General features: G+C 44.8%; 1 protein-coding gene across 1 annotated transcript in view; it reads left to right on the forward strand.

Moving 5' to 3' along the window:
* The window catches only part of Lrmda (leucine rich melanocyte differentiation associated), a 1,029,801-nt gene that overhangs the window by 592,210 nt on the left and 410,622 nt on the right, over nucleotides 1–26,969 (forward strand). Inside the window, exons 4-5 of the mRNA XM_052733588.1 lie at nucleotides 2,860–2,999; nucleotides 14,437–14,554. Of these exons, the coding sequence (XP_052589548.1) occupies nucleotides 2,860–2,999; nucleotides 14,437–14,554 (258 nt within the window). The remainder of the gene's footprint in view (nucleotides 1–2,859; nucleotides 3,000–14,436; nucleotides 14,555–26,969) is intronic.

The raw sequence follows: 26,969 nt of genomic DNA on the forward strand, positions 1-26,969 counted from the left end.
GATTCATTTAGATGGCTAGGTAATTAACCAGAGGCCGTGGACTAGAGTCCCCACCCTCACTCCTACCAGTATTCTCAATCTCTCCCACTCTCCAGTCACACACGCACTCTCCCTGGCTTGTCCACCAGCCGCATTGAGGTCTTCTGTGTTGATCTCAGCCATGTGATCTCCAAATAGTCAGCCCCAAGTAGGGGACCGACTGAAAATTTTGGGCAGTGTAAGTGTTTAACGTTTGCACAATTAAATTTTCTTCTTCTGCCTTTTCTTTTTGAGAACAGGCTGGCTTTATTTGAAATTATACTTCTTTTTCTTTCTCACTATTTGTATCTGCACATGTGCTAAAGGTATGGACAGCCTGGGTCGTAGTGCAGGCAGGAAGAAAGGACAGAGCTACATGTTACGAAGCTGGGCTATGACAAGGGGACCTGTGTATTGCGTCACAAAGCTGGACCTCACATTTAGAAAATAATATGCACACATGTGTGTCTATGTGTGGGTATGTACATGTACATGCAGGTGCCAACACAGGGCAGCAAAGAGCCTCAGGTCACCTGGAGCTGGAATTATGGGAGGTTGTGAGCTGCCAGAAGTGTGTGCTGGGAACAGCACTCTCATCTCCTACAAGAGTAGCAAGCCATTTCTCTAGCCCCTGGATCTCACTTTTAACAGCAGTTTCCTATCATCTTGAATAAGAGTGTTTTTGAGGGCCCTTCGTTTCTTATATAATCCATACTTTAGAGTATCGTTGAGCAGCATAAGCAGGGTGATCTATGGGAAGTCACTCTGTTAACACCCACAGACTTCTGTTGCTTCCTGGTACATTTAACTAAAATTTCTTGGTACATTAAGATAAAACCACAGTGCTTTGAAAACATAAGCCTAAACTGAAATATCCGAGACAGATAGCACAGCTGGATGACAATGTATGATCTTCCCCCAAAACATATTAAACTCTTCATTTCTCAGTCTTTTAATTTCACCCTTTGTGCTAGAAATGGAGTCATTTTTCTTCCTGGGAATGACTGGGACTTGAATCTAGTCTCTGTCATTTGCTGGCTGTGTGACTCTTAACCTTATTTTTCTTAGTTGTTTTTTCGGCATGATAATATTTCAGATACATGTATGCGGGCAGGGGTACAAATAGATCATTATACTATGTACTTAGCCTTCAAAAGTCTGACATTGGGATTCACCGTGGTTAAAATTCCCCAGTGGTTATAAAACCTTTTCCTTGCCCTGGAGATGAGTCCAAAGGTGGCTAAGTTCTGTTCTCACCTAGGGAACCACCCTGGCTTGTGTACCGTGGGACCCACATGCCAGGAGGCTCCTCCCTTTCCTTCTTCTCTAAACTGGTGAGAAAGACACCACTTTGGTCTTGCACTTTCCAAATAGAATCACTCTTGGCAAACCTTCCCATGACAGCTGGCCTCCACAATGGCAACTTCCTGTAGACACCAGTGAAAATAATCCTGAATGCCCAGAGTCCTCTGGAAAGGTTTGCTGAGGGAACCCAGGTGTGTTCCGAGCGTCCAGCTGGGGAGAGTTGACACAGTGCCAGGGAGCTGAAGAAAAGGTGCCCTTCCAAGCATCGCCCAGTTCATCTCTACTGCCATGGTCTTGGTTAGTTCGAGACCCCAGAGTTTCTTCCATTCGTTGTCTTAGGTTAATCATCCAAACAAAAAGTTCTGTCTCAGTTCACACTCAGACAGGACAGAGCCATGTCTGTTCTTGTTGATCCAGAAGATGGAGGAGCCGATTAAAACTCCATCACCTATTCCGTACCCTGGTGGCAGAATCGACAGAGATGAAGGGCTGGTGGGGACCATGCTGCAGGACGTGCCGGGGCTCCCTGTCTGCTGTGGACTGTGGCTAACTCCTTGCTCATCCTGACTTGTCATTTAGTAGGTTGCTGGGAAGATTTAGAACAATGGAGTTTCCACCACACCAAATAACCCATATGAGAGACTCCTGGAGATGTACTGGGTTCATTGGCATGGATAACTGAAGCACCCTGGAGCCTGAAGATGCTTTACCCAAAGTCTCCATGACCGGGATATTTAAAGGAATCTACCTTTCCAGGTCTTCTGCTCAAGGAAAGACCCAGTTTTTCTGGAGTGTGGAGCTTAGATAGCAAAAAGGAGCCCTCTTAAAAAGACAAAGGTTACATAACCAAGAGCACAAACTGATGCATGAAAAGGCTGTTTGTGGACTGGTGTGTGGCTTAGTGTCAGAGCACCTGCCTAGCACCACAAGGCCCTGAGTTGGATCCCTAACAATGCAAAGCCAAGAGAATAAGAAGGAGAATGAGTATGAGAATGAAAATCAGAATATTCAATTGGAATAAAAATATATCAAAGCCAATTTTAAGAAATTAAGTTGACAAGCACCAAAAATGTTAAAATAACTAGAAAGGACACAAATCTTTTTATACTAGATATGCCCAATTGAAAACCTTATTTCTTACAAATTTCCTTACAGCTTCACAGCATAATGACATTTGCGATGTTTTCTATAGAGAGCATAGAATGACAATTCCATCTTTTAGCATGATTGACTGAAAATTGATTTTTGGTTTTAGGAGTTGAGATACATTTGTGCTATGATTTAGATGGGTGTTTTATATTATAAAAGTTCGCACATGCTCCCCAAGGGCATGATCCGTAATGTGACACTTCTGGAAGGTGGTGGAACCTCAGACACTGTGAGCTAAAATAACTCCTGTCTCTCTTTAGGTTGCCTTGTCGGGTGTTTTGGTGGCATGATGTGGAACTGACTCCCATCGCCTGGCCTGTCACTCGCGGCCCGAACTTCTTGCTAAGACTTTTGTTTTCTCAGAGCACGATCCTTAACCTTTGACACATTACTGATTTGGAGTACCTCCTTGACCACCTGGCCAAAGTGACACCAGCCCTGGAGTACCTCAGCCTGCTGGGAAACGTGGCATGTCCCAATGAGCTGGTCAGCTTGGAGAAGGATGAGGAAGACTATAAGAGATACAGGTGAGCATTAAGGAAGAGGAGACTCTGGGCATGGAATACTGTGGGCTGCTGAGTAAATGTTGATTAGTGGCCACAGACTTCCCATGATTGGGTTAAACTGTTCTTTCCGAACCAGAGTCATTTTCTTTCTTTGCTGGGTTCACTGGAGCCGAGAAAGGATATGAGCTGGTTGAGATTGGGGCCTGAGAAATGTTTTTCATCATGGCCTAGCTCACACGCACTTTAGGTTTTGCAAGTTACAAGCTCTTGGGACACAGCTCTGGCAGGGCTGGGAAAAGAGGAAAATGGTTTGAGAAGGACATGTCCTACTGGGGTTTATTTAAAAAGCTGGTGACCTACAAGGAAATGTAGTGGGATAATCACTGCGTATCAAGGCAAACCTGTAAGAAACACTGAAAGTTATTACAGATTTGTGAGGAAAAAGAAGGCCAACACCCAGACATAAATAACAAAAGCAGGGATTCAGTTGGATTTCTATAAAGAAGAATTTTGTGACTTTAGCTCATTTCAAAGCTTCATAATTAATTTTGTAGAGCTTTGAGGCTATTCTTATATTGACTCAAAACAAATAAGAACCCTGCTTGAAAAAAATACTCATGAAGGTCTTTTTCCATTAGGAAAAAATTTCAACCATGGCATAATATTATAGATTTGAGTGTGACTTCTGATAGGGGGAATACAGTTGTCATCCAGCCAGAACACATTGCTAATTCTTCACTTTGAGTTGTTTAACTGCTTAGAAGTTAGTTGATTTCTGGAACATTCTTTTTTAACTTTGAATCATGAAATTGTCTGATACAAAGTATGTGAAGGGGTCACTTTAAACACAGTACCTTCTTATACCAACGTTTTTTTAGAAGTGCCTTTTTGTTTTTATTATAATTCTTAGTGCATATTAATTGTCACATTAATGAGATTCATTGTGATATTTTCATATCTATCTATCTATCTATCTAGATAGATATATCTTTGATGTTCTCTAACTCTCCCAGCTTCCTTTCGTCCACTTACCTTTATCTCTACCACTCCTGGAGATTGTAGTTGTTGTTGTTGTTTAATTCTAGTTTCCATGTATAACATGTGATACTTATTTTGTTCTATGTAATGACCTTTAGTTCTATGCATTTCCTTGCAGACAGCATGATTTTGTTCTCCTTTGTGGCTAAATACTCCATTATCTGTAAATATATATTCTTTATCCTTTCATCTGTTGCTAGGCACCTAGATTTCTTTTATATCTTGGAAGGAATTTTAAAATGTATCTTAGAAGGTCAACTCCAAAAGAGTTTATCTAATAAGCATGTTTCATAAACCATGGCTTGAAAAGTTCCTCTTTACTTTCTGATGTTTTTATTTATATTTTTGTTCCATTCATAAAGCACATATAACTTTTACAAATGTATGAATATGCATGTGTATTATTTACACGTGTGTGTGTGTGTGTGTGTGTATACTCACACATTCACACATGTCCATTTATTCATTCATGTGACCAAACATGGCATGTGAGTACAAGCATAGATGAGTTGTTTTCTTTTTTTTAGAATGGAGGAGGAGGGGAGAAAAAGTGAGTGAGAAGACTTTTCTGCTTCCACCTTGTTCTATTTGGTCTCAGATTTGAGCTTAGAGGGGTATAAATGGAAGAGAAAAGCAAATACTTCATTGTTGATTTTGTAGCTGGTCACATTGACCAAGACTACTAAGATTCACTGTACAAGCAGTGAGATTAGAAAACCTAATGTGGAGTTCTATTTTGACATGAAGACTTCTTCTAAAGCAGGGGTGACTGTCTAGATCAGTAGTCCTTAAATGACTCTGAGTCAGCTCCGAGTCTATGATTCTTTGGGAGTAAACCCATGCTTGGATTTACTGTCTCACCCCAAGTTATGCATCCCACCGTAAATATTTCTCTTACTATGACTTGTCCACATTGAGAGAACGGTTACCAGTGAATAAGGGTGAAGTCCCTGTCTCTTAAAGCCTAATGCAAACCTAAAGTCATGTTTAGCATGGGAACATGGCTGGATGACTATCCTGGAGATGTTTGGAGTCACTCTTCCTTCTTAGAGCTGTGTATTTATAGGTGGCCACAGGGACCTTGAGTCCTGTCACGTTCCCTGCCCTTTTGGTAACAGATCCAGTTAGGAAGCAGCAGCTATCATTCCGATTCAATCCAAGCCTCAGTCATGGGTGACAGTTTTTGCAGAGGGTTTGTCTCTATACGAGCAGTCCTTCTCAGGGATTCACCTGGGCAGTCCCCCAAGCATGTCCTCTCATCCCAGGTCTGTGCTGCTGGCAAGATGTGAGAGATGGAGCCAAGAAGGCTGTTTGTTAGTGTATTTATGACAATGTTGCCATGAGGGACTGGATTCTAGAGCTCACACACAGCCCAAATCACATCTAGCCACAATTGCCTTTGAAACCCCATAAGTCATCTACACAGTGACTGCTAGCTCCTCACACTTGGAGAAAAGGCAGCAACCAGGGACCATAGAGACCGTAAATGTGTTCCTACCTAGTTACACCTTCACTACATCATAGGGGAAGTGCTAGGTCGGTTCTCTAATGTGTTTAAATCTTGTATTCATTTTTTTTTTTTATTGTTGACTTGGTAAGTACTCACCCTTGCCTTTGGAAGAGGGAGATGCGGGCCAGATGCTGCTCAGCTCTGTGGTCTTTCGGCAGCCTTTATCCTGGGGGTGATTCATTTACCCCTGAGAAACTGTAGGGTTTCACAATATGACTTTGGAATTCAGAGTTCCTGTGGCATATGCATTTATACAAAGAGGTACAGTTGCCTTCCCTGAGTTGGGTAAACTATTTCCATGCCCCTTTATCCACAAAGTGTGAGGTCTACTTTCTTTCTGCCTGTTACCTAGATCGTCATAGTGGAGCCTCTATGTAAATTTATACGACATTTTTTTTTGCTAGGAAATGGCTTAAGCAGTGAATGATATTTCTACAGTTTACTGTTTTTCACTTTAAGTATATTTTCTGACAATACTTCTCCTATTAATCATTTAAGCAATAGTGGGAGCCTTAAAGGAGTGAATTCAGAAGCAAGAACCTGTGGTTCATTTAGTGCTGTTGGAAAAAAAAATCCTATTGATTGGCGTCCTCTGTGGTCACATGATGCAATATTTATGTCACCCAGCCGTCCATCAAAACAAGCATGTGTGTTGTTTCCTTCCCATGGGAGATGTTGATTTCAGAGGTTTCAGCTCAGATGTAGTTTGTGTTGTGGCCAACCACCAGACCTGGGGTGGGAAGTGCCTAGGTTTATGTACAGTGTGCTGTCTGTCCTATCTGTCCGCCTCTTGCCCCAGAGCCCCGCCCCTTTGGTTTCCTCACTTAACCCCTGTGTGCCCAGTTGGATTTTCTGGTCATACATCCCCACAGTAAAACAAGCTCCTTGCCTTTCTCTGTGAACATGGATGTACCTCTGTGTGGTTGAGCAGAGCCCTGGGCCTGCTGGGGTAGGGGTGGAACCATGTCTGGGCTTTCCTTTGCCATTTCCCATGGCTCATGGCTGAGACATGGCCATGGCCATCTTACCACCTTAAAGCCACCTGGGTTTCCCTGTATGGACACAGTGCTGCTGTTCTGGGAGGAGTGTTGAATGGATAGGAACTTGGACCTCTTGCAGATTTCGACACCATTCAACATCAACGAAGAAAGTCAGGGTGGGAGACCTAGGCACTCAGAAGAGTTTACCTTTGTCTTTCCTGGCAGTTCTTTTGAGGGACTAGGAGATAGACACATTTCCTTGTAGACAGACAGATAGACAGAGAGCAGGCCATGACCAGATAATAGATGATGAAATTCCAAGATGGCCAGCTTCTTCCTCATACTCCTGACCTGAGAGGAAAGCCTGTCACCTTCAAACAAAGACTTTTTATCCCACCACCATGACACCCGACCTATGGACAAGTTCAAGCCATGCCAGGACATGCTTACCCCAAAGGTATGGACCTATCTATCGGCCTTCCTGCCTTTGTTCAAACTGACCAACCCTAAACTAGGGAGAAAGACTCCCCTCACAGACCCTTGAAACCATCGGCCCTCAAGAAGAGCCTGGGCTGTGGCTTCCCGAGTCCCTCTGCCTTGTGGAGGGTCTTTTTCTCAATGTGCCTGCTGCTGTGTGTGCGTGTTTCCTCACCCCAATAAAAGCCTGTCTTCGGATGCTCCTTCTGTCCCGCTCCTGTTTGCTGTGTGCAAGATTTCTCTGCCTCTACCTGTCTCGCTCCAGATATTTCCTGCCTTCTAATTCTTTACCTGGCAGAGAAAACAAACCCATCAAGACCCCTAGATGATAACACTCTCTTGACTCTTTTTTTTTTTCCTTTTTCTTCAGGAAGAATGATGACTGAAAGTCAACGAAGAATAAATGCTCAGTGTCACCTTTCAAATAAGAAATCTGGGCTCTCAGGCTTGGGGCTGTTCTTTTGTGACTCGCTCTGGTGTGCGTTTTCTTTCAATTTCTGTTCCTTCAGGGCTCTGGTTGCACACACACCCCCCAAGCAGGTCCCTCTGTATTCCTTAAAACTTTAAATTATTGAAAATATGAGGCCTTTTCTTTGTTCCCTGGTAGGCAGCAGCCCTGAGGCCTGCCCAGTGTCTGTAGCACTCACTCCACCAAAAGGAAGGTGGGAGAGGCCCTCCGGTGGTGTCAGGGGCCACCTTGGGCTACCACCCAAGGCTGTTCCCACTAAATGGGAGCTGTAAAACCTGTGGCTTATATAACCCAGCTAGCATTCCCCAGCTAATCTGCAGTCTCGGCTTTGATGATCACAAGAAAGCAAAGGTCACGACCCAGAGATCAAAGTGACAGAAGCCCACACAGTAATTGCTGGTTAGCCTCCATACAGCAGGGCCTTGGACTGTCCTGTGGGTGTATTGTTTGCACGGAGACTTCAAACATGCTGTTGGGGAACTGTGAGCGAAATCAGCTGGCCTTTTCCAGTTGGCAGGCCGATTCATTAATGCTGTAGGTGAGCTCACCTCGGCTCATTAGAGTGAGATCACTGTTGTCCCTCAGAGCATCTGGAGTTGTCCCACTCAGTGTTTCTTCATCGTGTCATGGTCTTCAGTGGTGTTTTCTGGCTGTCTTTCTCTCCCTGGATTTGGGAGGGGGTGGTTATGCAAGGCAATTGGGTGAAACTGGTATACCAGGAAGGGACCATATGGGTGCATTTATTGTCAGTCAGCTTTGAGCACAGAGAATCCAAGCGAAGTCGTGTTTTAAGGAGGCTGATGCCCATTCTTGTGGCTCAGATAGAGAAACTGAGGCTCCAAAGGGCAGCTCAGAGCCTCAAAGCCTGAGCCCTCTGCTCTGCCTTGAAAATTCCCTCGCCCAACTTTTCATCATGGTGGCCTGTCTTCGTTTACATTTCTCCCCTTAGTCTTTGAGAGCTCTGGTCTCTCAAAGAAGCTGCACGGAAGCCATTGGTGGTTTCTCTTACTGATCAAACGCCTTTAGCAGTTGACTGGTGCTCTTGGCCAGCATGAGATAACCAGTATTATTAAACAGAGTTGATGTGATCCAGTTGACAGCAAAGAGTCATGCTGCTTTGTTGGCAGCCTTACCCCATTCTGGTGAGCTTTGTGGGGGATTGAGAACAGGGAGAGGGTCATCCATGGCTGCCCTCAGGGCACCAGGAAGAGCGTCAGAAACTTGCACCCTGTCTCTGCATTCCTGGTCCGTGGGTAAGAAGGTGTCAGGAAATAACGTGGAGAAGCACTGAATGCCATAAATGCCATGGAGAAGCCACCCAGCACTCCGGAGTCTGGTTCTCCTGAGAACCCATGAGAATCTTGAACTGTTTTGGTAAAAGTAACAGGGCTTCCTACACCACCAGCAGATCCTAGAGATCCATAGTATTTGTCTGTGGTTCATGCTGTTACTGGGGAGCAGGCAATTCTTCTGGAGTTGGCAGGACAAGAGAATCCTTTCCTTTCTCTTTGACATCAAGGCTAATAATAATAATAACAATAACAACAACAGTAATAATAATAATGCCATTGATATCAGGGCAAAAACAAATTGATTTTTTAATAATAACAAAAGGATTGGAGTTGTTCCTTTCTCCTCCCAGTTTTAGCTTTGTCTTTAAAGCATCCTTTAAGAAAATCTGCCATTTTACATGAGGAGAGAGGGACCCTGATAATCTCCGGGTGATAGCTTCTCATTTTCAGGAACTCTGTCTCCACTCAGGGACAAATGGGTCTTTTAAGCACCTTTGCTGGATCCCCTGCCATCCTGATAGCATCCCCTTCCCTATCATAGCCAACAGGGGCTCTAAGTCCCACAACCTCCAGACCTGGGGGCTTCCCCCCCAGCCACCTTGAGAAGGTCAGGAGAATTGGAGTTGCCCTTTGTAGCTAGGGATGTGAGACTTCAGTTAGACTGATCTCTTCTCATTAAGGAGTGCCCTGGCTTAACAAGCAGTTTTATAAATCTGAAGCTGTCTCCGGGTGTCACAGGATTTATGGACAGGGGGGCTCTGCCATAAAGTGGTTTATGATGGCTGCCTTCTGTGTTATTAGTAGCTGTCTCTTCCTTCAACAATGGCTGTTTGATAATAGCCTTAAAACACCCAGAATTACTTACCTGCAAGTCCCATTCCCCATAGCCCCTGTTGACAGTCTGAATAAGTTTACTGGCCTCTTGTTGTTCTTTTCCTTCAAAACAAACTGATTGGACCATCAATAGCTCCTGTGAGCTGACAGAGGGATGTCATCAGGACTAACCTTTGTGATTGCGGGTTATCTGGGGGAGTTAACCTCCCTGCATTGGTAACTGAAATGTTTTATGTACTATGCAACTTTAGGATACGGCTGTGATAACCCCAGTAACTAAGTCATACATCACAGTAAAGAGATTTGGGTGCAACAAATAACCCTGGATTAAATTTACAAGGGTTGAATTGATATTGTAAAAGCCTTCGTTCTGTGGCTTCGGCAATCTGCTCTTGTGTTTTTATGGCAAACTTGTATTACTCTCAGGATTGAAGCTGCCGCTTTTGACACTCTGACATGACCTAGAACAAAGGGAAATAGATCTCCCAAGACCAGCACGGGACAGGCAGGCTGGACGCCCACTGGCTTATCACTTGACAGGGATGCTGGAGCCTCTTCACCAGGAGACAGGAAGCCCTGGTGAATATGACTGTTAGCTAGGCTCTGTGTAGCACAGGTGCTGGGGTAGGGCAAGACTGTTCGCTGAACTGGGAAGGAGACTCCTGGCTGCCTCATTGCGCTCATAATTTCCCAACTATTAGTCCTTGAGGTGGTGTTTTCACTAGGACATTGGTTCTCAGCAGGATGGCAGCAGTGACGGCATCACCTGGGAACTTATTAGAAACATAAATTCCAGGCCTCGGTCCAGATCGCCTCAGTAAGGAGCTCTGGGGATGGGCCGGCGTCTGCATCTGTGCTTTAACAAGCCTGTGGGTCACGAGAATGCCTGCTCAAAGTCAAGAACCACTGTGCTAGGATGTAAACGCTGTGCTAGAACGTAGGACGTGGTGAGAGCAGAGGTCATCTGCTGTGTTTCCTCACCTTCTGAGCATCCTGAACAGCTCCTTAATTTAAAAAAAAAAAAAGCTGAAATCTTAATTGTTGTGTATATGTCTCTGTGTACGTGTGAGTATATGCTACACATGTGCAGGTGCCCACTGAGGTGAGAAGAGGGTGTCAGACTGTCTGGAGCTACAGTTACGTTTGTTGGGAGCCTCCTATCATGGATGCTAGTAACTGAACTTGGGTCTTCTGGAAGAACCCAAAGTGCCCTTAACTGTGAAATTATATCTGTAGCCCCATTTAAAAAATCTAAAAATATCATTTATTATTTGTGTATAGGTGTATATATGCATGTATGATAGGTGTTGGGGGTGTTTGCTTACTACAGAGTACATGTGGAGGTCATGGGTTGACTCTGAGGAATCATTTCTTTCCTTTTGCTGTGGACCACAGGAATCAAAATCAAATTGAGCAACATCTCACAGGCCCCTCGGGACGAAGATATTCTAAAGAGTCCCGTGTGCCCTGCCCTCTGGCTATCAGGCTATAGGTTCCAAGAAATTGGAATTTCCTTCAGAATCTTGTGCTAGAAGAAGGAAAAGCCTGGAAGCCTGGTTCCAACCAGAGGGAGCTTGTCTTCCAGAAAGAGATTTACAGCTCGTCAGCTTGTATTGCAGGAGATGCCCGAGCTGAGACAAGCAGTGATAGGCAGAACGCTTCCTTGGACAGAACTGCTTAGCTATGCATACCTCTGGCCCTCTGTTTAAAACTAAAAAGCATCTTAGGACCATAAAGATGGACTTGGGGAGTCATCGGACCTCCTTGTTCCTTTTCCCAATTGCCACACTGAATGTACCTCCTTTTTCTGCTTTTCATATTACTTTGTCTCTTGAATTGGTCTACTGAGAGTGGATAGCCTATCTGGTTTGTTATCCAGCCAGGGCCCACACTCTGATCCTAACAGGTTGGGTAACCCTCCTCTCTGGGAACTCACAGTGGCCCTTAGGATGGAAGCGAAGTCACTCAGTGTCTAGGGGTGATTGGCAGCCTGCGTCATAGGCTGTCTCTCTGACTATAAGAAGAATGTCTGGGAACAGCAGCTCTTTGTCATCTAAAAATTTTTAACTAGCTTAAAAGCCAGCACCTCTCCGTCTTCCTCCTTTGATTTCAGAGCTGTGATCCAAAGTGAGGCGAAATGACAATGCACGGTCTGTTGTCATCGCTGTTCCTGGCAGCCCCATGAAGGCATCTTTCACTCCATCATTAAACATCGGCTGATTTTCTAATACCGATGTTGTCCTCACCTGAATATTCATCTTTTCCCACCCTACACTTAGTGGGTGTCTTTACTCTTTGGAGCGTCACTCCTGACATATTGTTTCTGTCTGTACATGTCTCGATTTGAAAGAATCTGTTGTCATCAAGACTTCGCCAGTATAAGCAGGAGATGGAAGTTTTCTCTGACAGTCTGAGGCCGGTGGGAATTCTGCTAAAGGGTAGAAAGAACATCGGAGCCCTTTGCCTCGTTTTGGATAAGATCAGAGGTGTGGGGAGGGGTTAGGGAGAGGCTTAGGGAGAAAAGGAAAGGGGTAATAGATTGAGGCCAGGGAGGAAGCAGGAGGAGTGTGGGAGGGAGGGAGAGAGGGAGGGAGAAAGATAGAGAGAGGGAGGGAGGGAAGAAGGGAGGGAGGGAGGGAGGGAGGGAGGGAGGGAGAGAGAGAGAAATAGAGAGAGAGAGAGAGAGAGAGAGAGAGAGAGAGAGAGAGAGAGAGAGAGAGAGAGAGAGAGAGAGGAGATTGATTATAGGACTTCTGGTCTTGGGATGGACTGTAAAGGAATTTCAGGGGTCCACACAAACCTGGTGACCTGAATTTTATCCCTGGGACTGTGTTGGTGCACATCTCTAATCCCAGGCACTCCCATAGGGAGATGCAAGGCAGAGACAGGAACCCAAAAGCTCATGGGCCAGCTAACCTATAGTACACAGTACTGAAAATCCAAAGAGAGACCCTACATAAGTAAGTCAAAGGAGAGAACTGGAATATTGGCCTTTGACCTATGCCCAGTGCCCAAGTGCTTGTTCACGCACATGAAATAATAAATTAATTCATAAGTGAATTAATTGAAGTTAATTGCAAAATAATTTCAATATGTTTTGACTTTAAGCGTCCAGGGGGCCTTTAAACTGCTGTCTCTGGCTTTTGAGTGATAGCCAGGTCTTTTACCTGAGTAAGCTTATAAAGGTCACTTGGTGGCATGAAATAGCCTTATGGATGGGGAAGGGGGCTCTGGGAACCCAAGGCTCCAGTGGAGAGGGAGGCACAGTGCATGCCCAAGTAGTATTTATACTGATAAAATTTTAAGTGGATTGCTTTTGAATTTGCTTCTCTGAAGCCTGTTTGAAATGGCATATCCCTCCTTTTCTCTTTAGTTTTTGGTTATTCTCCATTTTCTCATAACGACTCCAACCATAACTCAGCCTTGCTGATTTCTAGTTGGTTGTGTATCAGTACATATTTCCAAAAACAGTGAGTAATCCTCTGAGAGTGGAGAGGTCTTATCATCGTTTCTGGATCCCTAGAGCCTAGCAGGTAGTAGGCACTCAAGGAATGTTTGTGTAGCTGAAATGAATGGATAGGTTGTTGGATGCATTCTTGCATTAGTTTCCAAGCTATAGTAAAGGTAAGCTTTGAAGAAGGTTGGGGTTTAGGTCAGGATAGTCATTACTTGAACAACAAGGAAATAACTAGAAAATGACAGTGTGTTGGACTGGATGCTGATGGTGTCTTCTAGGAGTCTTTAGAATGGAGACATCACTACAGGTTAGAGGTGAGACATAGACTGGGGTTGGGATTTGGAAGATGAGAGAATTCTGGGGAGGGGGTGCAGTAAGGGATGGGTTTTTTTAGAGACTGTCCATTGCTCTTGATATTGGGTGTTCACCTTGTCTTCGAAAGCAGAAGAGGCCCCGAACCACTGCTCATTTGATAGATAGAGAATGTGGTCTTGATGGGAAGCAAGCAGGGTGATGGCTGTTGCTGACAAGAAGGTATAGGCAAGTGTCTATATATTGTACACTTATAAACATATACCCTGGCCAAGTGCGTCTACTTGTCAATACCCTTTATATACATCTTTTTGAGGGCAGTTTGTCACACACGTGGCCATTGACTTATCTTTGGTGGTCCCTAAGGGGTACTAATGATTATTTCTAAGGGAACAGAAGCCACCCTGTATTTGCTGGATATTGAGACCCTAGAAATTTCCTCTGCTTCCTGTTTCTCCTCAATAGAGATCATCTCTGAACTACATTGTAGAAATCACACAGAAGTGATGACGGAAAGTACTTAAGACTGTCTTGAATCATCAGTGAAGGAAGAAGTTCTTAGCTACGTGCATGCCCTACTTCTACCCCAAAGCCATTCAGCTTAGTAGGTCTCCTTTAAGGTCCTGTCTGGGAAATCCTGGCCTCCAGCCTCAGCTCCAAGGTGCAGATCAATTGTATCAATAATGAGAGAGGTACCCATGCCTCCTATTAGTGGCAGTCACATCTATGGTACAACTGATCAAGACTTAGGTTAGTCTTGCTGAGAACTTTCCATGCTGAAGCAGGGCCCATTTCCCAGAATGGGAGAAAGGGACTCCTTCTAGCTGCCTAGTTCTAATGAGCTGTGTATCCACCCTTGAGTCACGTGCAATCACCCCTGACGTTTGGTTGTATGTCTGTATAAATTACAACCCTTCAAATTTCCCCTGAAGGGGAAAAAGCTGTTTTGGGGGAGAGGGAAAAAGGGAGTGGCTAAGTTCTAGATCCTTAGAGCCTTGTGATGTGGACTCCCAAGGTTCAGACACATGACCCACATCCCTGAGGCTGTCACTCCAGCTTTATTGAGTCCGTTCTGCCTTTTTCTCCCAGGTGCTTTGTTCTACACAAGTTGCCCAATTTGAAGTTTCTGGATGCCCAGAAAGTCACCAGACAAGAACGGGAGGAAGCATTGGTCAGAGGGGCCTTCATGAAGGTGGTGAAGCCCAGGGTGAGTTGCTGTGTCCAGATTTCCTGTGGGGTTTATATCTTACTCTGTTGGTTGCTCCAAGGAGCATGGGTGATGTCTTCCTGTGCATTTAGAAAGCAGTTGTGATCTCACACCAGACTTCAATCACAGATGAAGAGCTGGCCAGTCATGAAATTGACTGGATAGAATTTGAGTCTCCCCATCACTCAGTCTAAGGACATCTTATTTATAACACACTGTGGTGGTTTAAATGAAAATAGCCCCCATAGACTCATGGGTTTGGATACTGGTCTCCAAGTGATAGAACTGTTTAGGAAGGATTAGGAAGTGTTGTCTTATTGGAGGAATATGCCACTGGGGGTTGTGGGTTTTGAAGTTTCAAAAGCCCGTGTCATTTCCAGTTACATGGATCAGGAAGTAAGCTCTCAGTTACTGCCCCAGGGCCATGCCATGCCTGATTCCTGCCATGCTCCCTGTCACAATGGTCATGGACTCGCCCTCTGAAACTCTCAGCCTGCAATGAACGGTTTCTTCTATGAGTTGCCTTGGTTGTGGTATCTTAGCATAGCAATGGAAAAGCGAGTGAGATGCGCAGAAACATGAAGGAAGCTTTGTGAAGTTCTACAGGTGTATTTTAGACCTCCTCAATGCTTTCTTCTCAGCAGGTCTAGAGCTGAAAAAGAACATACTGGCAATTTTGTGTTTCTGGGGGTGGATACAATCCCTCTTGTCCTTTGGAGGGGGCTCTTGTTTCTTGGTACTAAAAGGGAGTAATTTTTTTCTATCAGAGATGAAGGTTCTTCAGTTCCATGAGGAGTCCTTACCGCAGTGGGCAGTGTTTTCTGGCGGTGTGTTGGGGCTGCCCTACATACAGTTGAGCAGGATTTATTGGGAGAGTTGGTTTGGAGTCCTGGATTCAGACACAAGGAAGTTTTAAGGATGTTCACAATAATCTCTCTGGGAGACATTTGGGCCCTTCTAAGAAGTCTGAGCAAGTGGATTCTCTGACCCTGATGGCGACCCCTTTCTAGAAACTTCACTACCCTGGAGCACTGTGGAGCGCCTTAGTTACTGCCCATGAAATTGCAGCTCTATGTTAAAAATGCTGGCATAGGAATCCTGAAGGTCTAGTTTGTCCTCACCCGGTGACTTATAGCCCTCTGTGCATGCATTGGAAGTGATTAAGCAGGGAAGCAAAGCCAAACAGTGCCAAAACAGAGCAGAACAATGAAACCTCTTCCATCAAGTTATGCTGTTGGCAGCAGACCTCAGGCCACTTCTTTCCCTGAATCCATGAGGTGCGACTGATTTCCTGTTATGCTGAATGAAATTGCTAACAGTTGTGGAAATATATGATATGGAGGGTATAATTCTGGCAGATAAATGTATTGTTACCTGTTTCAGCATGTGGAGAATTAATTGAGTGATTCATTTCATAGCTATTAAAGTGTTAACAGTTCTCCTGATTGGAGCATCGGCCTGACATAGTGCACATGACTGCCTTTAGTTATTCCAGCGTTTGCCATTTTGTCCAAATGAAAGAATTTATCTCCTGGCTTCTTTTCTTCCTCCCTTCTTTCCTTTTTCTCTTTTTCTCCTCTTTTCTTAGGATTTCAGAGCCAGCCAACATCACCAACCCCAGCCAAGTGCAGCCGATGAAGTCTTTGTGCTCCCCTGGGGTCAGAGCCTGGCCATCCTGCCCTCCCCACCTCCACTTCTACCCTGCGCTGAGCAGACCTCTATTGATCTTTCCCTCCTTTGCTTTGGGACTGGAAGCTGGGACACCACCAATGGAAAGCTGAAGGAGCCAGCCATGTCCTGGGATGTTGTCTTCTGTATGTGCCTGACTCCCTTTTTAGGTTTTGTCTCAGAACCCTGCACACATAGAAGAAAGGACCGCTGACTCAGAGCAGCTAGTGGGGTTGCCCAGGGGCACTTGGTCACGAATTCCAGGGCTGGAATTTTACCCTTATATCTGACATGGGGCCTGGCCTCTCTCTTCTTCACTTTGCTGTTTTAGCCTTGGAGAGAGAGATCAATATTTTCCCTGGGGATGTCTTGGCAAACATGAAACTTCCCAGGAGAGCCTGAGAGAGGAAGACAGGTGGGGATGGACTGTTTTGTGGTATGGAGATGAGAGAGCCGGAATGCCCTCTTGCCTTTGAGCATGATGGGGGAGAGTTCCTTTAAACCTGCCATCAGCTGTCTGAGTCATTAGCGACACCAGCAATAGTGCTCTTCAGAGTTCCCAATTAGCTTCCAATCAATTATAGAATTAGCACATGTTTGTGTGATTGACTCTAATGCCCTTACTAACTGTATTACACTTAAAAATGTCCATTAATTATTTCAGGAGAGAGACAAAAATACCCTTGACAAAGCAGCATGGGGATCTTGGCTTTTCTTTCTGTGGAGTCACACCATGTTCTAGCTGGAATGGACCTCAGAGATCCCTTCTGTTGCTTTGTGGGTGAGGGATCTGGGAGAGAGGCAGAAGCCTGAGGTCCTGATGAGGCACAGCGGCCTTGGGGTTCCCTTTAAGTGTTCTATGTGATGATGATCCTTCAGTATTCCAAGAAGACTCTACGATATTACTGGTTTATCATACTGCACATGTCTGCTGAATGGCAGGCAATTCCCTTTTGTCTGTTACTTTCTAAGACACGCGGTAGTATTTTTCCTGTGGATAGAAAGAAGCCAAATGAGTTCTTTGTTGAATTAATAAACTGGTATTCAGAAGGCTGCTTCTTGCCTGTTTGCCATGTGTAAAGACACATGCTTGTTCCTATGCAGGTATATATGTCCTATCTCTCTCTGTGTGTAAATATGCATATGTATGTTCTGGGAGGCGTGTGTACACCTGGAGTCAGCTTCTAAGTAGAGAGCAATTTCCTTCCCTCAAATTGCTAGAGCTTCGCCGTGCACACTTGCCGAAGACCTATTTTTCATAACAGAATCGGAATCTCAAGTTGGCGTCTGTCCGTTCTGGGGCAGCAGGGGCCTGTTGTGCTTATTCAGCACAAAGTTCTGATGGATGATCAAGGAGGTTGTGATTTGGGGAGCTGTTTTCATTTTATTCCTGACATAAAGTATTTGGGAGGGCGGAAAATGCCTCTCCAATCACAGCGCTTGCCTTCGAGGTAGGGAACGGGCAGTCTGAGTGTTCTCCGCTGACGCAAACGCAAAGGCAGCCAGGAGCTAACCAACTTCCTGCATCACCGAGGTCTGACTTTGGTACCTGGCAGGCCTGGACACTTGAGGCCAAGTTCTCTCCAACTCTTGCTCCTGATGACACGTTTTGCCTCTGTGACTGCGCTTTGCCTTTTGTTGACTCAAAGCTGTCTTTCTTCTGAGTTTGAATTGTTCTGTGGAAAGACGCTGTCATTTCTGACAGACTGATAGCTGATGTGACAGTGTGCTTTTTCAGACACACAGGCACAAACTCTTTCTCTGTATGACTCAGTCTCTCTCTCTGTCTCTCTCTCTGTGTGTGTGTGTGTGTGTGTGTGTGAAGGTTTAATGGACCTGCAACAGCTAGGATTAACTCATTTCCCAGAATTTTAAAGAAAATATCCATCTTAGTCAAATATTGGCCGTCGAATCATCATGCCATTGTCAATAGCGCGAGCACTGGAGTAGACACTGAGAAGCTCAGGGGCCCCAGGGAAGGCATCTGGAGTGACCAGACCACGACCCCCATTGCTGCACTGGGTAATGAAGATCAAAGGGACACAGAAGCCTGTCCAGGAGGGCGCGGATGGCGACACACCAGCTCTGCACATCAGAGAAGCAGCTCAACATCCCGACAGTCACAATTGCTTAATTATGTCCTGGCTTTGTAATTATTCATCCCTGTTCTGGCAGAGAGCACAGTTGTCATTTCTTTGACATAATTATTTAAAGCCGAGCCCTCTTGTTTACATGCACACACACAAAGTTGGCTGCCGACTGTTTAATCTTTAGAACTGTAGAGGAACCATGGGGGCCGTAGACACAGGGGGCACTGGGCCGAGCATCATGGCCTGTGTTGGAAAGCATTTAGGTACATATGATTTTGCTTCTTTCTTTGGTCATTTCCGTACAGTGAAAGTGAGGTTAGTGTCTATGTTTGAGTCTTGATGTGAACTGGCATTCTGCATTCCTTAGGTAGCATGCCTGGCTTCCCAGAATGTGCAATGTGTGACTTGTATATGTGTAAAGCTTTGGCTACCTTGTGTTGTAGTGATTATTGTGTCTTCAGATATTGAGAAAGGTGAGGTGGGAAGAGAGGAGAGGAAAGAGGGAGGCGGAGGAAGAGAGGGAGAGACAAGTAAATTGGCAAAGGGATAAGCTTCAGTGCACCTGCCCTGGAAACACGTTCAATTCTCATCCTAAACTACATATGGACTGTTCCTGTGTTCAAGAATCACCTGGTCCTATGACCACTCTATGCAGTCCCAATCTTGACATTTGTGGTCAGGTACAAATTCTCTTTTGTGAAGTCAGTTTTCCTCATCTTGCCTTTAGGAGTTTCTAAGGGGCAAGACAACGTGAGTTAATGACAGGAAGTGGAATTAAGGGAATCCAGTTCTTTGTTGGTGAGCAGGCCGCCCATTTTTGGGATCCCAGCTCCCTGAAGCTGTGAACTGGGCCTGTTTTCTTCCATCTTGCAGCACACATGCTTGGCTTATGGCAGGAGCTCAGTCATTTCTTACTGAGGGCAGGAACCATGGACAGCAAAGCCCCTTGAGAGGTTCATCCCAAAAGCCTTGTTTTCAGGTTGCTCAAGCCTGGTCATCTCTAGATGGAGAAAAGATCATTGCCTTAGTTGGTGAATTAAGCCTGTGGACTAGACCAAGAGACAGGTTCTGGTTTGGATGTTTACTTTTCCAGATCTACCTAGAGTTGATGAGAAGGCCTGTGGCTGCCATTCTCTTTGTCTCCCAGTTTTCCTCTTGAGCAGCAGCTCTGGGTGAGGGGAGGGTGTGGTCTGTAACTCCTGTAGCCCATTCCCGAATATGTTCCCCAACTTTTCCTTCTCTCAGAACACACCTCCTTCTAGTAGGGCTTGGAAAATGAAGACGTAGCTTTTCTCAGAAGTATGTTGGGGCTCTTACAAGTCTACATAAAGCAGAAAGGAGATTTCCCCCTTTGTAACTGCTGCCATAGTGATTATCTGCCCTTTCATGGAACCCTGCTGAATGGCTTGCTTTGGGTCGTGAAATCAGGTTATTTTGATGCTTAATCTAGTGTTTTCATAAATTTTATGTTATTCTAAAATAATGTGTATATGTCTTTGATCTCTTCAGTTACCCTCACTTAGCCCAAGTACAAACATACAAAAAGGTTTTCAAAGGGCTGGGAGATGGCTCAGCAGTTAAGAGCACTGTGTACTCTTCTAGAGGACTTGGGTTTGATTCTCAGCACCCAAATGCTGGCTCACAAATGCTGGTCTGTGACTCTAGCTCCAGGTTATCAGATGCCCTGTACTGGCCTGTACTGGCACCAGATACACATATGGTACAAATACATATACTTGGGCAAAACATCCATATACATAAATAAATTAATTAATTAAAATTAAAATAAAAATCAATCAGAGGCTACCTCTAGATTTATAAAAATTATGAACATTTAAACTGTATTTTATATAAATCTGGGCCTTTCCATAAACAGATTTTGTAAGCCATGTGTATAGTTCATGTAGTTAACTAGGTATTTAGTCAATATATGTCCAAAGTTCTCTGCAGTGCCAGACATCCAGAACAAAAGCTAAATGTCATTTGATTTTCTAGATGTTTCTAGCAACCTAACTGTGTTTGTGTTCTGTGCTTTGTTTCTGTTTCTGCACAGATGTTTCTTGTCTTGAGACACACTCAGATTCTATTTTCAGTTACTTTTTAAAGAGAAGGAAAATTTTTTTAATTAATTTCTTTTTTGGAAAATGCTTAGGCAACATGTTTAGAAACAGCTTTGGGAGCCAAACATTTGTGGTTTGTTTATTTTTCATTATTGTTCCCGACTCTACTGTTTGTCACATTCATTTGAGGGGGAAATCTCTGATGGATTGCGTATCACTGTTGGTTCACACCGTGGCATCTCCTGTCTTGAGGAAATGCCTACGGAGCATTGCTCTTTGGAAGCCGTTTCCAAGGGCTTGCATCAGGGTAGCTGTGAGCTGAAGCAAAGACAAGCGGTAGCAGGCACCCTGCCTTCAGATGGAGAGCGGAAGCTCATAATGAAGATGTCTCTACAGGTTCCATGCTGCTGTAACAAAACACCACACAAAAACGAAGTAAGAAAACAGGCTTTGGTTTGGTTCCCAGTTTGAGGGTACAGACCATCATACTGGAGAAGGCATGATGGTCAGAGCTTGAGGCACCTGGTCACATGGCAGCTACAGTAAGGAAGAGAAATGAATATTGGTACTTAGCTAGCATTTTCATTTTTTTTTGAAGCCTAGAACCCCAACCCATGTAATGTACCACTCACATTTATGGTGGGTTCTCTCACCTCAATTCACATAATCTAGAAAGTTCCTCACAGCCATGCTGAAATATTTTCTTCTTTGGAGATTCTAGACCCTGGGAAGAAGTTGGCAATCAGTGTTAACCATTAAGGATGAGGAAAGTGATACAAATTAGAGATTCTTCTAGAATACTCTGAGCATACCATAGAAGCTACTCTGCATGGACTCCCAGGCTTAGGAAACAGTGTTATGTTTCCAATGGATCCAGGGGTTTTTATAATATCCTCATAGCCTGATCCACTTGTCCTGCTGTCTGCTTTCTGAAATGATCATTTTGGTCCAAGATATTTGAATAGACATACGATAAAAGTATCATAGAGGTGGGACTCTTTAAACTTAAACGTGAGTGACGAGATAAAGACCTCTAGGAAACTGCACTATGTCTGGAACCCAAGATTGGGGTGAAGTATGCCAGAGTGTATTCTGTCTAAAATCAATGGTGCCCTTCTCTCTGCCCTTGCTGTGGGAACTCCTGTAAGGGAGGAATACCTTTCTCTTATCTGCTGCCCTTGACCTTGGCCATTTAATGCTTTGGCCAATGATATGTGAATGGAAGTGACAACCTATCAATTCTGGGTCAAGACCTGAAACACCATGTGTTTCTACTCACTGATTTTGTAAGTTTGCCATCAACTATGAGAATAACGTGAGAGGCATACTGAGTAAACCTGAACCCAACCTGTAGCCTGAAACCAAAACCTTTAGTCTACCGTAGACCTATGCATCAGGAAGGAATGCCTATTGCAAGCCACCAGGACTGAACCAAGAATGGGTGAAGAACCTGACTGATACATGGATACCTTCCCATCCACATGTTCTTCCCTCTCATGCTTCCTGACAAAACTCAGAAGTAAATGAGGTGATTGTGGTCTATAGCACTAATTCCTACAGGCTTCCTGATGCTAATTAGGACAGCAAGGCCTGTCTAAGAGCTGCCTGGCTGCATAGTAGTACTTTACTAAATGCCTAGAAAGTTTCCTGGTGTTAGTTTGAATAGCACCTAGCATTCACCCAGTGTTCACTGTCTACTGGGTATTTCATTGGCTACTTAATTAGTACATGTCTCAAATCTATAATTGAGGAAGCTGATAATTGGAAATTATACACATCTAGATTCATGGAGCAGAGGGATGATGAAGATGTCCCTTGGATCTGTCCATGCCCCATAGCTCATGATTTTATCCTTGTATATCTTACTTTAGGACAGTCAACTTCAAACCTTGGGATCTTCCCATTATATATCTTAAGTTTTATAAACCAGGCCTAGATAAATGTGGAGGCCAGACCAAAAAAATCAGGGAGACCAACAGGAAGAAGATGACAAGGGGATCAGTGTGATTCTCATGCTGATATTGTGACTCCATTCCCTGAGACCTTTGGTGACATGCATGGATAAGAGACTAAGGAAGCAGGCAATGGAAGGCTCTGCATGTTGGGCCTAGTTTGTGATTTCCTCTTAGGGTCAGGATGGCCCTTCTTACCTGGGTTTGGAGTGGCAGGAATGGTTGAGTATGGTCATCTTTGGGTTCTTGGGTATTAGGGAGAGGAAGCAGTAGAGCTTTGTATGGGGCATGGGGTGTTATCTGGTCTGAGGTCGCCCAGCACTGAGAGCACCCACCTTGGTGTTGGTGCTTAGGTAGCCACTGGGGTTGAAGAGGTGGAACTGGAAGCCTTCTCTCTCTAGGATGGTGGGAAAGATCTGCAGTGGCAGTGGTGGTAGTGGTGGTGTGTGGGTCGGTGGGGGAGGGATGATAAGATACTTAGAGGCAAAAGTGAGGAGAAGGCCAATGGTATCTGAGATCTCAGAGTGACTGTCATCGCTGTGAGTCCTGACATCCCCCAATGTCCTTTGGCATGTTCTTGCTCAAGAGATTCATTCCCCTATGGGATCTGTGACCTTAAGCTTATGAATCTGAACTAGGTTGTGAAAGGTTCCCATTTGTGTGATTGCTGGTAGTGAGGATGGATCTTTAAGAGCCGTCTGTGTCAATAATCTACACAGTTCCTGCTCGATGGTTCTTCGAACCACTTTGAGATCAATTTATTTTTAAATTATGTGCATGTGTATTTGCATGCATGCATGCATATATGTATAAATGTCATGTGCATGCCTGGTGCTGGTGGAGGCCAGGAGAGGGCATCTGATCCTCTGGACCTGGAGTCACAGAGGGTTCCCAGACATCCTGTAGGTGCTGGGAATCCAGCCCAGGTCCTCTATAAGAGCAGCCAGTGCTCTTAACCACAGTCATCTCTCTTGATCCATTTGAAAAGAAGGTTTGGGGAGTCTTACAGCTTAGAGTTCTATTTTTAAAAATTAAACTTGAAAGAGAAGAGAAGGGAAAAGAAAGCAAATAAAGATCTCTCCTTGCAAATGCTTAGGTAATCAAGTCAAGCGGCCTCACTGGAGCTTAAGCTACCCTCACCAAACTAAGCTAACCATACTCCATGTTCCCTGTGCAGCTTGGGGCCTGGGACACGGGCCTTCTCTCCACCCAGCTGTGTGATGAACTTGAGTGAAACGTTATCCTTAGTCTATTTCTTTCCACCTACCTGCCCCGACATCATCCTCATGATCCCAGGTCATGATGAGGAAGAGTGGGTTGGGAATGCAGGGGCAGCCTATCTCTGAGAAAGGGAAAAGTCAGTGAGCGCTGTGAGCAAGACCATGTGAAGGCTAGCTCACGATGGCACTGGTGCTCCTATGCCGGGTTGTGCCAGCACCTCTTTCTGGGATCCCTCTGGACTCTGTCGCTCCATGGAACTCTGCTGCTTGGAAAGTCTCCCTGAGTCCATGGACACAGCATATTGTAGGAATTAAATCGGTACATAATCAAGCCTCTTACGTGACAGGTAAATCTACAGAATGGATAGACCAGTGCTCAGCCACGGAGACGCCAGGCCCCAAGGGCAAGTCATCACATCATTCTGAAGCTAACAGTTGGACGTCAGCATTTGCACATTCACGTTGCATGTTGGCATGGCCGATGAAGAAGGAAATAGTGAGGATGGCGTGGGCCCATCTATTTGGGAGTTCTGCATATTTCCAAGTCACCATTGTTAGCAGCAGATGAGGGAAGTTTAAGCAGAAGGTAGAGAAGAAAATTCACAAAATCTGAGGGTTGTGATTCTTAGCTATTAACGCCGAGCCAAGTTGGAGAGTAGGAAGAAGCAGGGAGATGATGTAGGGCTACCCAACTCAAACAAAATAAATAACGTCATAGAGTTGAAAATGAGAAGTTGAGGCTGGCTCAGCAATAGAGGGATTGCTAGCATGTGCAAGGCCCTGAGCTCCATTTCTAGATCCCTGACCCCCCAAACATGTAATGGAAAGACACAGAAGCGGCTTTGGGCAGGAGGGGAAATGTAGTGCAGTGACAGAGTAGTTCCGTAGCATGTGTGAATGCCCGTGTTCGATCCCCAGCAGTCCCTGAAACTCAATTCATTTGAAGAAGTAACTAAGGATAGCACCCCATCTTCCTGAATGTGTGCATGCATGCGTGCATGAGAGAGAGAGAGAAAGAGAGAGAGAGAGAGAAAGAGAGAGAGAGAGGAGAGAGAGAGAGAGAGGAGAGAGGAGGGGTTATTGCTAGCAGGTAAGCTTTGGGTAAATAGCAGAGTGTGGTGGTGCATACCTTAATTCCTCAGAGGTGGAGGCAGGAGAATCTTTGAGTTCAAGGCCAGGCTGGGCAAGATAGCCAGGGCTACACAGAGAAACCTTGTCTTCAAGGGAGAAAAAAAAAAAAAACGGAACAAAGAAAGACGGAAAAAAGAGCCTTAATTATGGCATTTCCTTCTTTAAACAGTGGGTTTATTGAGTAGTAGATATCCAGAAGGAAAAAAGCCCTAATTCTCTTTCAAATAAAGTATCTCTGCCCCTAGAGGAACCCTTTTGTCCTGAAAGCATCGTTCAGGAGTAGAACTTGTTTTTCCCACCTAAAACTTGGAATAATGTCCAAATTCATCCACAACTATTAGCTCCAGCTTGGAAACATATGACTGCCCCTGCACCCAGGGAGTGTGTTTGCTCACCCCACAATTTCCACCTACTTGGGGTCAGTGTGGATGACCTTTGGGGATTCATGAACCAAGTCCTCCAGTCCATATGTGTCCTCTCTGTCCCTCGGACAAGTGACTCAGGAGCACAGGAGGGCTGGTCTGCCCTTGGGGTCCCCAAAGGCTGGGGGCACAATTTGCTCCTCCATTCTCTCCTCCACTTCTCATCCAGAGCATTTGAGAGGAGCAGTCAGGGTGCCATCAGCAGCGCCTGGTGTCTGCTGCCTCTTGTGTTAACTGAGCCTTGCTCGGTGCCACTGTTGTCGGCGACAGCAATTTTACTCAGCCTCCTCACCAAGGAAGCTTTAGGGTAATTTTATTTTTTCATGAGCATTTTAAAATATGGCAGTAAATTTTGAGCTACATTACCTGAATTAGAACTCATTATTTCTTTTCAGCAGCAAACTAATGCTCTCTGACGAGGCTCCGTGTGTGTTGGTTTGTGTGTGTGTGTGTGTGTGTGTGTGTGTGTGTGTGTGTCTGTCTGTCTGTCTGTCTCTCTGTCTGCCTGTCTCTCTCTCTCACGCACACTCATATATAATGTCTTTTTGGATGTGTAGAATTTTAAGTGGGGCTTGTACCTAACGTACACATGTCACCTCTTACTTTTTTGTTGTTGTTAGGCACTCTGGAGTATCACAGAGGCTATCTGGCTGGGTGACCTGTCCCATATTTTATTTGGCACCCTTTATTCATTCCTCCCACCCACTCAGCTTTTGTTTTTGTTCTTGACATGGTTCAAGAAGTTGCCTTCAGCTATTCTTTGGGGAAGGTTTACAATCTGAATGCAGAATAGCTGTTGTACTCCACATTCCTCACCTGTCTGTGGACTCTGTTGGACTTGCTGTTCCCTGTAGCAGGTGGGTATACTTCACACTTCATGACTGTGCTCGGTATTGGAATAAAGGATGAGCCTATACCTCATGCTATCTGTCTTTCCATTGTGAAGGCAGGTGCGATAGTGTGTCCTGCGGTGTCTGTTGTGAGGATAGAGTGGTGGAATCTGTGGACAGCACAGGCACTCTCTTTTGTGCTATGGACAGCTAATGTTTTCAGTTGTGCCATTTCCCAACAGTCTGCGACCTGGCATAGAGAGGGTGCTTTTGGTTTACAATAGATGTTGGGATATGTAGTGTGCATCAGTCAGCTCAGATGCTGTAACAAAATGCCTCAAGAGGCTAAATAAGCATGACTTCATTTTCTCACACTGCTAGAATTCTAAGATGTGGATGTTAGCATGGTTTGGTTAAGGTGCTGTCTCTCTTCCTGGCATTACCAATGACTACCCCCTTGTTCCTTATGTTCTGTTCTCATGTCTAGATATGGAGAAAACAAAAAGAATATTTCTTCCTGGTCTTATAAACCACAGCCCTATTGGATCAAGCCTTCATTTAATGTTGATGATTTCCTTGGGGTTGTGTCTCTAGACACAGTCACATTAGATTTTAAGATTTCAACAAGTGAATTTGTGTAGGACACATTTCAGCCTCTAATGGAGTGCCCTGTTCCTACCCCACATGATTTCACTGAGTTTTTATATATATACATTAGGGAATAATTGGCAAGGCTTTCACTGAGCATCTATTTCCTGAATATGAGGGGAGAAAGGAGAGCATACATTTTTCCTGGGGAGGACTAGGCTACTGAATTTGGGAGTCTTATAGCACAGAGCAAAGCCATTTGTGCCCTAGGAATGGTGGAGAGAGGTATGCAGGCCCAAGGAAGCCTTCAAGGTGCAGTGTAGGATGGACAAGAGAAGAGGCTTCAGGTGACGGATAGACTTGAGAGGACAACAGGACACAGGCCTGGTAGACAGGACAGCTGCAGGGGAGTCTCCTCACAACCCCAGTCAGCAGAAGGATGGCTGATGCAGAA

Source organism: Peromyscus californicus, unplaced genomic scaffold, assembly GCF_007827085.1.
Source record: "Peromyscus californicus insignis strain IS unplaced genomic scaffold, ASM782708v3 Scaffold_12__1_contigs__length_115047231, whole genome shotgun sequence".
NCBI lineage: Eukaryota > Metazoa > Chordata > Mammalia > Rodentia > Cricetidae > Peromyscus > Peromyscus californicus.